Genomic DNA, 11,851 nt, shown 5'->3' on the forward strand with positions numbered 1-11,851 from the left:
CTCTCGCTTGCCACCTGTCTCATATTTTAAGGTGTTTTTAACTCAACAAAGTGTTCTTTAATCTTTAATCTTAATCTTAGTTTTTATTTTCAAATCTTTAATCTCAATCTTTATCTTTAATCTTTATCTTAATCATGATCCTATTGTTTTAAAATTTAATCTTAATGTTAATTTTTATATTCTTGAATTTTGTTAGAATGTTATTTCTTGATTAATTTCTGTTTATCTTCTTTGAATGATTGAATATTTGTTAATTACAACGTTAATGTGTTTGTTAATCTTGATGTTTAACTATCTAATCATAACCTTAGTTTTCTTTTCCTTGTGGTTGAGATTTTGCTGTAGGATTCAATTTTAGTCTTTTCTTGTACTCTTATTTTAATTAATGTTGTGATTGGTGTTTTTTGTTAACAGGGGTAGAACAAAGTACAAATTAGCTATTGGGCAGTATATCAAGATTGTTTAGAAATTTAGAGGAGACCAAAAACATCCTTGTTTTTCCTTTTGGAATAGAAATGTAAATCTTTATCTAAAAAAAGTTTATCTGACAAAATTTTTGCATCTCCTATCTTAATTTTTAAAAACTATTTGCATGTACTTGTTAGGAAAGGAAAGTTTGTGGATTATAAGAATTATAGTGTTATTATACAGCATTTAATCATTTTTGATGTTCATAACCACTTAAGCAGTATGTTATAATGTTGGTTAATCATTTACAGATGAATGTGTATCATGATAAGTGTCTAAGATTGATGTGAAGCATAAGACATTTGTAGATCATGGGTATATAATTTACTTTAGTCTTTATTCAGTAGAAGATGCTGATTGTGGAAATGGGAAAACTTGTATATGGGTAGATGTGCTAGATGGTGATGGCTATGATATTTTGGCCAGTTTTGATCCATCCTTTGAAGACTCATCTATAAAAGAGGTAAGCTAGCTTTAAAAATTCTAAGAACGGTATTAATTGTTGTTGTTATGGCACTCTAAAAGTTAGATAAAGTTCTCTAGCAATTTCTTTTACAGTTGTATATTTCTCAATGTTAGAAATTTTAACAGTTCTCCGAAGTTGATTTTGTCCATTTGTTGCTGCCTCAAGGGACTTTATTTGCATTGAGACAAATAAAATCAACTTGACTATATTTAAATTTATAGATTAAAATGATTAGTGGATAGTAACCAAAAAGTAAATGGGACAAGCAGCAAGAATAGGCTGGAATATTAAACAACTTGTTCAAGCAAAGCAACCAGAAACTTGTGCATACCCATAATATCTTGGAATCAAAACACAATATAAAGAAGAATTAGAACATAGTTGATGAAGTAGAAGGATATGTATAATAAACAACAAAAAAATTGACAAAAAAGAATCAAACAATCAAGGAAATTAGAAACTGTACGAAAGAAAGAGAAGAAAAATATAAATACAATAACAAAACAACAGATGAAGAAAAGCAAGAGAGAAGAATAAGGAAAACTTACTCGAAACCCTAACTTTCGAATAAGCAAACAACCATAACAAAAATAGAAATTGAAAGCCTATATTGGAATCAAAAGAGGAATTGAGAAACCCATTGTTTATATCACCTTTGTTTGTCTTTAGGAAGAAACATATGAGGTGCGATAATAGAATAGAAAAAGGGCAAGACGCGCTGTAATATTTGAAAAATACTATTTATTTCGCTTGGTTTAACAAACGATACAAATAATACTTGTTTGTGTCGTTTGCTGAAACAAAAGATATAAATAAGTAATATTTGTATCGTTTTTTTAAATAAATGATACAAATAGCTTTATTTGTATCTTTGGTTATTATAAATGTTATAAATAGAAGATTACAAATAATCATTTTTATACTAGCGATTAATCACCAAAATGATCACCCAAACGGCAAACCCTTCCCCCATCGCATCCCCTCTTCCCGCCCCTTCCCACTGTCCCCACCCTATCCCATCTCCTTGCCCCTCCCAATCTCTCACCGCCGCATCCATGGGCAGAGCCAAGGGGGCTCACCCGCCTCACACTTGAGAGCACTCACCTAATTTTAAAAGAATTGTGGTTCACGAGGATTGATCCCACAATCTAACCTCAAAGATTGTTGACATGTGCATCTTACCAACTGAGCTAATCATTATTATTGATCATCTTAGTACTGATCAATTATATCTATAATGCAAACGGATGTTAGATTAATAAGACTAGTGAGATGCGAATTATAATTAATTGATATATACCATACTTTGACCGGTCCATATATACATTCCAAACACAACAAATTTATTATAAAAGTATTTGCCAATTTTTATAATTGATAACTTTGAATCTAAGATATTATTATTTTGATAAATCTTTAATCAAGATATGTTTGAAATATTTTTTATGAATTATTTCTATACCGTTTGTACTCTCACTTATATTGAGTTCTGGATCCGCCACTAATGTCCGCATCCCCACTTTCTACCTCTCCCTAATAACCACCATCTCAGCTCTTCTCCTTGCCCTCTCCAACTGCCACCACTGATTCCCTTCCTGCCCTTTCCCAACTGTCACCACCATCAAGCTCAAAATCAATGGCGGTAAACTAGCACGAACAAAGGTTTTAATTTGTAATCCAACGTGGTGAACATTTCTCTTCATTGGCATTTCTTAAAGGGATTAGGATCTCTTTCTGATCGATCATTATCAACTTTCATTAATTATCCTTCTTGCTCTTGTAATTGCAATTATGGTAGTCAAGACTTCTACACCAAATGTTGAAATTGTAGTGGTGGTGGTTAGGGCTATGCTGGAGTTGAGGCTAGTTGATCGTGGAGAGGGGAGGGTGGCAGTGGGGTGGGGGGTGGAGGGGTGGTAATGGGGAGAGGAAGGGGTATTTTGACTTTTTTAATTATTTTTGTTTTTTTAATTTTTATTTTTTTGCTAGTTTACCTACCAAAAATAGGTCATATTCTACACAACATTCTTGGTTAAGTGACCTAATAGTTTAGATTATTCATGATTAATGAAAATCTAGATTATTTTAAAGAAAAATTAGTGAAAGGTTGGCTTATTCAGGAAATATTTTCCAAAATATGATGAGCAGAACAAAATAAACAAATTGGTAAACTCAATAAATGTATTAATTCAACTTCCTCCGTTCCAAAATACTTGCACCATTTAGTCCAATGTATTAATTTAATTCTTAATGTCGCTATTTATGAGTAAAAAAAATTATAAAAATTTTATATTAATAATCTTTGATTTGAGACAAATCAAAAAAGATCTCACTTAATTATATTTTAACTTATAGATTAATAGCTAATCACAAATTAAAAAATAATAAATTAATAAATAGTATGATAATTCAAAACATATATTTAATTAAACAATAAATTAAGTAATTATATTTAGTTGTTTAAGTAAGTGCAAAATCATATTAAATATTATTTGATTAATTGTCAAATTATTTAAGTCCGAAATATATTTAATTGAGATTAAATTAAATGACTTAAGATAATTTAGATAATTTTATATTTAAATTTTGAATTTAAATTTAAGCGTTTGAATAAGATTATATTTGAATTAAATAAATGTATGTTCAAAACGTTGAAATACTTGAATTATATTTGCATATTAAATTGCATAAAAAATTAAATATTATATGGTGATTGCCTATGGTCATTTCAACAAGTAAACCTTGGATTCTTTACCATAATATATTATCCATTAATAGAAAAAATAAATGTAAACATAGTAGTACACTACACCTACTAAACAAATCTTATTTTCTGCCAAAATTTTCAGTGGTAGGCTGGCATCCCAGAAATTTCAACCATCAAACCAACTACTATGAGTCTACTTCTAAGTCGTACCCATCACTCTTTTTTATTTCCACACTTCCTTTATAAACCTCCAACATCCCTCCTTTTCCCACCTCTCTTCTACCCCTTTTTTTCTCTCCCATCACTTCTTTCTCCTCACCTTCAACAACCCATTAATTTCATTTTCATGTAACAAATTCTTACATTTCACACATTAATGGCTATCGCACCATCTTTTTCTTCTCCGCCATTAATGAACCTTCCTTCCCACCATTCTTCAGGAAACAGCAACAGTTTCCCTGTTATTGCAATCGCAGTAATCGGCATTCTCGCAACTGCACTTTTATTAATAAGTTACTACATTTTTGTCATCAAATGCTGCTTAAATTGGCACAGAATAGACCTTTTTAACCGATTCTTCTCTCGTGTTCGAGACCCAATTGATGAAATCGAACCATCGACAGCAAACACAACGTCTCCAGACGGTAACTCGGCTGTGCAGAAAGGTCTCGATGAAGCTATTATCCGAGCAATACCCGTTATTAAATTCAGAAAATCAACTTCTGAGAGAAAAATACACGACTTAAACATAATTCAGCAACAAACACCCGATTCATATGAATGTGCTGTTTGTTTAAGCGAGTTTGAAGAAGGGGAAAAACTAAGAGTAATCCCTAATTGTTGTCATGCTTTTCATATTGATTGTATTGATGTCTGGTTACAAAGTAATGCGAACTGTCCACTTTGTAGATCAGGGATTTCCCCTGCTTCGATTCTGTATAATACCCAGCAACAAATCATGGGTTTTCCTGCACCATCTCAGGCTCAGAACCATAAAACTAGAAACTGTGATAGTTTTAGTGGAGAAGATGAAGATGGTGATGATGAAAATTTTGTGGTGATTGAGATTCAAGGGAATAATTTGAATGAACCAAGATTAGTTAGTAGGGGAGAATCGAGAGAAAGAATTAAAGGGAGGAAAAAATTAGAACATGTTTGTAGTATGGGAGATGAATTTATTGATATGAGAAAAAATGATGAAGAATTCAAAGTAGAACCAATTAGAAGGTCAATTTCTATGGATTTATCAAGTAATAGAGATTTTTTCATTGAAATTCAAGAAAGTTGTAGGAGTAATAAGGATGAAAGTAATAAAGTTAGAAGATCTATTTTTTCATTTGGTTCAGGAAGAAGTTCATCAAGATGCTCTGTTCAGCCAGTTCATTTGGATCCATGAGGGTTTATTTTTATTTTATTTTTTTATTGGGATGGGGTTTTATAAATATTATTAATTTTGTTTCATTAGTGAAATTTAGGGTGTACAAGTTTTTAGATATATATTTGGAAGGGTGTGAGAAATAGAATAGGTTGTTAAAAACACAAATTTGATTAAGATTTATTTTGGATTAATTGGTAACATATCACATGTTTATTTCTATTTATGACATTTTATTTGATAGGGTTGATTACCTAAAATCAATATTATGTTTTATTGAAGCACTAATAGCTTATAATTTTGTTTCTGCCTTTTATATTTGATATTATTCCCACCATTTTTTTTCAAATATCTTATTTGTATTTGTGTTACTATTTATTAATCATTTTTAATTTGTATTATATTCTTAATCCATGCATTAAAATATAGTCAAATGAAATTGTGTTTGATTTGTTTCAACATAAGATTTGATAATATCTAGTTTTATAATTTTTAATTATATACAATTATCGCTATTAAATATTGAATTAGTATATTGACATGCAAAAACAAATAAGACATTTAAAATGAGACAATGAGAGTACTATATTGTATTTTTATGGTTAAAGTTTAAAACTTCAAACCAAATTTTGAAAAAATACTAACAACTGTCTTCATATATAGTTTTCAAAGAGTCAATTATTTTAAGATAATAATTATACAAAATATTTTAATGTATAATTTGGTAACTAATTTCAAAAGAATGTTATTTTAGGTAATAAAAATGATAATTATATTATTAAATATATAAAATTTTCTAATTTAATATAGTGTAAAAAACTGATTTATATATCTTAGTTAACAAACACTTGAGAGTATAAATAATTTACTACATTTTATAAATATGACGTAGATTACTAGGCGATTAAATACACTACTCTATCCCATCTATTCAATTTGCATTGATTTTAATTTTAAGTTGTTACCTATTTTGTATAATTTTCTTCTTCCACATGAATCCTACCAATTTTTTAATCTCATCTACTTTTTTAAATTTTTTTTAATATAATCCACACAATTCATTATCGCTTTTCTTTTAATATCACATTTTCATATTTTCATACATTTCACTTCTATTTGATTTATTATTGCTCCTTGTTATTGTGATTAAAGAGATTTATTGAAGAAAAATTTTACTTTTCATCAACAAAGTGAAATTGACAAAATGACTAGATGTCTAATTCATCAATCAAGGTTGTAATTATTACATCATTGTTTTAGCCATCATGTTTATCGTTTAATTTTAAATAAATGCCGTTGGTGCTAAGAACAATTAGTAACTAATTGTTGGATTACAACCATATTATCGTCATACTTTATTATTACTTCACTAAATGGCAATTTAAATCTGCTTTACATGATTGATTTCGCCTTTCTACAACTTCAAAGAAGATTATCAACTTTTGGCCCAAAATTGATTTTTCTTTTTTGATAAAATTACAATCATAAAGTCGTGGGGTTGTGGGCCTTGCAAGTTATAGGAGAGTATAAAATTCTACATTTGAACATAATCCGCATAATTTATGGTCGTTATAGTTGGGGTTTACATTAGTTAGGTAATCTATTTTGTACATTTGGTGGGCCTCTTATCTTTTACCTTTTGCGCCTAATCAAAGAACCTCAATACCTCTTTAAAATAGACCCGATAATTTGATACGTATTCGTTCTTGTAATTGAACCTGACTTTGATATGATGTTTGTATCTGTTGTATAGAAAAGGTGATAAGTAATCACTTTTATTAATATTGCAAATAATGCTTACTACAAATGTGTTACAAGAATGCATTATACACTATTTATAGTCCCTTGCATACTTCCTCTATTTATAGAGAGGAATACCAATCGATGTTATCAAAACCAAGCTATGAAGTAAGATTATCTTTCACTAAAGCTCACCATTGAAACATGATGAATGACTCATTAGATTTAGCCTCCATATAGAGGTTATCCATCATTAGTGATGATTGGAAGTAAATAACACTAACGAAATAAACTAACAAAACCGGAACAACAAGATAGAGGGCAGTCGACGAGTTGTTGCCTGAAAGTCAACTTGCGTTTGGGTTCCGTCTCATTTTGAGACGCTAATTTCAACAAGCAACGACTCGTTGCTTATAGGCGACGAGTCGCTGCTTTCCCACTGTGTTCCAATTTGCTTTTTCACTTATTAGGCATATTTTGGACTTGCTATTTATTGCATATTGTCTCACTACTATACTTAGTATGTAGTATATATAATCACAGTCTATATACTCCAAATGTCTAACAATCCTCCCACATTAAGAGTACAACTGGACCTCTTTCTTTTACACATTAAGTAAATAATCCCGTTTCATGCATCAACACTAATGTCACTACGGTTTGAATTAACGCCTAGTATAAAAATCTTTACAAGTGATCGAACTAGAATGATGTCCCTGCGGATTGAATCATCTAGCCCATCTAACCACTTGAAGGTTAAATACACAAAAAACCAATTACATGGAGTCATTACCTTGATACAATATAATGGCTTTGTTCACATCTATTTATAAGTTTATCATAGTCGGTATTCCAATCTTGACTATTTGAAGCGGTAAAAATGTCAAACTTATATAGGTAGGTTCTCACTATGTATTACATATCCCCGTGACTTGACACCACCATGAGCTCTTCATCCCTTGACCTTGAGAACATTTTTAGACGACTACGTTGTCATCACAGTCCAAAGCAACTTTGGGTCATTAATCCTTGTTGCTTTCATAGTTTTAACAGGATTTTTACTATATTGAATCAAGCCACAATGCTACTTGTGTGTGAATTGACATTTTCCTTTAAGCTTTAATTGACGTAATTCGATTTCCATTGATGCTTATTCAATTGAATCTGTACTCATGGCCTTAGTAAAAAATCAGCCAAATTGAAATTAGTGTTCATATAATCAAGAGTTATGAACCCATTCGTGATAAGTCCTTGCACTAGGCTGTGTCTAAGAGCAATATGACGAGACTTACCATTATACATTTGACTATAAGCTCTGCCCAAAGCCGTCATTCAATCAGTATGAATTGCCATCGGTGATATTGGCTTTGACCATGGTTATCAAAATCGCGATCTGGATCGTAGGATCGTATGATCCTACGACCTAGATCAGTGCCAACGACTAGAATCTTGCATAGGATCGGAATCAGTCAGGATCGTGCATAATATCGGTGGGATCGGTCAGGATCGTTGGTGGGATCGGCTAGGATCGTGGGCAGGATCGTTAGGATCACCTAGCATCGTTTGTAGGATCGGTAGGATCTGTTAAAACTACTAATTTAAATATTTTTGCTAGTATCTTTGTTCTTTTTTGGTTACTATGGTTTATTATTATATCCTTGTGTGTATGTGCTATAAATATATTATGTGTGGTGTGTATCTTATATATATTTTGTCATTTTTATTAAGATTAGAGAAGAAAATGACATTAAAAAAGTAAGATATGTATGTATTTTAAAATTAAAGCAAAATCTTAAGAAAATGTATAAGTTCTTAATACTTTATAAATTAAAAATGATCAAACAATAAATATAGACATAGAATAACTTGTTAATACTACAAATTTGTAGGATCGTCCAATCCTACGATCCAATCCCACCAGTTGATTTCGATCCTACGTAGAATCCCGATCCTGACAACCTTGGCTTTCACAACATAAGCATCTCAATCATGAGATTCCTTAACTACTCTGCTTAATTTGATTCTGATGCAAGCACAATGAATTATGTTGACATAGTGGAATCAGCTATGCACATTTGTTTCTTTAAGGAGTAAGGACCATAGAATGTCACCTCTCCTATAAACAATCGTCCAACCACAAGTTGAAGAATTATCTTTTTCATTAGTGATTCGACTAGCATCGAAATAACATTCCAAAATAAGAGGTTCAACACTATAAGTTATACCATAATCCATGGTACTTTTTTAAGTATCACCATACTCTTCTTATCACATCTAGTGTACCAACCGCAAATGTTATGTCCGGCCTTGTACATGTCATAGCATACATCAAAGACCCAATGATCTTTGAATACTCCAATAGTGAAACTAGTTATCTAGTATGTCTAGCAAACTTCATACCTTGTTTCATGGGACATGGGATTGGAGTCATGTTTAGTATACCAAAGCCATTAAGCACTTTCTATTATAATGAGATCGACTTAGCTTAATTCGACCACCATCTCCTATGATCCTAATGCCTAAGATCACATTGGCCTACCCCATATCCTTCATTTGGAAGGATTTAAACAAAAAATCCTTTCTCTTTGATTTGTACTAAACTAATACCAAACATGAGCATGTCGCCAAAAAGCCAACTCGGCTTTAGGTTCTTTCTCATTTTGAGACCATGATTTCAACAAGCGACGACTCGACGCTTATAGGCTACGAGTCGCTGCTTTCTCAATGTTTTCTAATTTGTGTTTTTACTTATTAGGCATATTTTTGACTTGCTATTTATTGCATATTGTTCCACTATTATACTTAATATGTAGTATATATAATCTAGGTCTAGATACTCTAAATGTCCAACAAATTAGAGGGTGTGTGGAATAAAGAATAGAAAGGGAATGAACAGGAAATTGTTAAGGAGGAGTAAGAGAACTGATAAAGGTTATTCTTATGAGTTGTTTGGTATAAATAAAAGTAAGAGTATTATAAAAATATTGTATCACGCATCATTGTTTATAAGAGGGTAGGAGAAGAGAGAGACACAAAGGAAGGAAAATGGGGGAGATGAAACTATAACAAGGACAATTGATGGGATTTTTTCAATTTGCTTTCTCCTGTTTTGAGTGGTTAACAGGTAAGGATATCTATTACCTCAAATATCAATGACGTAACAACAAAAAGGTAATGCGTTAACATAAAATAACATGAAGTGTTATCCTAAAGTCAAAACAAACACTAAGAAAGGAAAAGTTATATTCATTTCTGTTACCATGTTTAAAAAAATACATATCAAATAAGCCTTAAGTACGTAATTGGCCACTGTATGGTTACAAGTGATAAATAAAATAATTTAAGTGATCACTTATAATCTTAAAATAATCAATTTTAATCTTGAAACTATAAGTATTCAATATATAATTTTAAGTGATCAATTTAAGATTAAAGTGGTTATTTTTAAATTCTAAGCTATCACTTTAAGCTTGTTGGTGATCACTTATAACCTTGAAGTGATCACTTACAAGCTCAAAGTGTTCACATACAATCTTATTGTGATCAGTTACATGATTAATGTGACACATATAACTTTATAGTGAACACTAAAAATTTTAAGATTGTAAGTGGTTATTTTAAAGTTGTAAGTGAACATTTTAAGCTTATAAATAGTCACTTTTGACCTTAAAGTGATCACTTACAAGATTAAATTGATCATTTAAAATTTTATTATGATCATTAATGTGATTACTTAAAGGCTTAATGTGATCACTTAGAACCTTATAGTGAGTACTTATAGTTTTAAGATTATAAATGGTCACATTAAGATTACTAGTGATCACTTTAAGCTGGCAACTAATCACTTTAAGCTTGTATAAACTTAAAGTTTTCATTTACAAACTTAACGTGATCACTTATAAGTTTTAACCTTATAAAGATCACTAAGCACTTATAGCTTTATAATGACCAATTACAATATTAAAATTATAAGTGCTTATTATAAGGTTAAGTGATCGCTTTAAGATTGTAAGTGAATACTTTAAGATTCTAAATGAATGACACGTAAGCACTTTGAAATTATACTCTGATTATGATTTTTATGTGTTTGTTAAAATGGAGCTAATGATGGGTATTAAAAATAGTGTTTCTTTTTTTTTTTTTTTTTTTTTTTTGCTTCATTTGCAGATTCACTGAAAGTACCTGAAAAATATACCTATTGCACTAATAATAAATAATAAAAAGACGAAAAAAAGCAGAACATTGAAGCAAGGAAGACGAATAAACAAAGAAGTATTTTGTGATTATTGTAATGTTGGAGGTGATAGGTATTAAGGGGGAGAAGATAAATAAAGTAATATATAAAATGGATAGTTATCAAATTAGTCACGTTGATTGTAAAAGTTATCACGTATAACTTAAACTTGTCAATTATGTATATATTTGTTAAATTTAAAATATGAATTTCACTTTTATGGTAGTCGAAAAGTTATTATTTGTATCTTAAAAGTGATCTCTTATACTTTTAAAAGTGATCACTTGTTACTTGTAAGTAGAAATTAAAATTTTAAGGCTGTTAGCGATAACCTTAGTGATCACTTACCCTCTTAAAATGATCACTTACTAATTACAATTAAAAAATTTAGATGTTGTTATTGATAACTAAACATTTATCACTTACAATCTTGATTTGATTATTTATAACCTAAACATAATCACTTATAATTTTAAAGTCACCGGTTAATCATGTTAAATCGATGAATGCACTTATTTTTTCAATTAATTGTAGTTAATTTTTGAGCACATTTCCTATTTTGTTGCCTAGAATTACTATTTTATTTTTTTATTATAATATGTGTATTTAGTTTTTATATTTTTCGAACAGAGGATGAAAGTTATAGAAATGCGAATGCTGAGATGGATGTGTAGTCACACAATGATGGATATGATTAGAAACCAGGAGTTTAGGGAGAAGTTAGGGGTAGCACCATTCTCTACAAAGATGCATGAGAACAAATTGAAATGGTTTGGGCATGTGCAGAGAAAGACTTATGACGCCCTAGTGAAAAGGATCAAAAGCATCATAGTGGAAGGTAAGAGATGTCGAAATAGACCT

General features: G+C 30.4%; 1 protein-coding gene across 1 annotated transcript; it reads left to right on the top strand.

Annotated features, from left to right (window-relative positions):
- Positions 1-3,897: 3,897 nt before the first annotated feature.
- LOC130820381 (RING-H2 finger protein ATL1-like) lies at positions 3,898-5,349 on the top strand. Its single transcript, XM_057685734.1, has one exon. The coding sequence runs from the start codon at positions 4,018-4,020 to the stop codon at positions 5,035-5,037; it is 1,020 nt and encodes a 339-aa protein (XP_057541717.1). The 5' UTR covers positions 3,898-4,017; the 3' UTR covers positions 5,038-5,349.
- Positions 5,350-11,851: the final 6,502 nt, after the last annotated feature.

Source organism: Amaranthus tricolor, chromosome 1, assembly GCF_026212465.1.
Source record: "Amaranthus tricolor cultivar Red isolate AtriRed21 chromosome 1, ASM2621246v1, whole genome shotgun sequence".
NCBI lineage: Eukaryota > Viridiplantae > Streptophyta > Magnoliopsida > Caryophyllales > Amaranthaceae > Amaranthus > Amaranthus tricolor.

Coding starts and splice junctions, on each gene's coding strand:
- LOC130820381 (XM_057685734.1), top strand. CDS start 4,018: ATGGCTATCGCACCATCTTTTTCTTCTCCGCCATTAATGAACCTTCCT.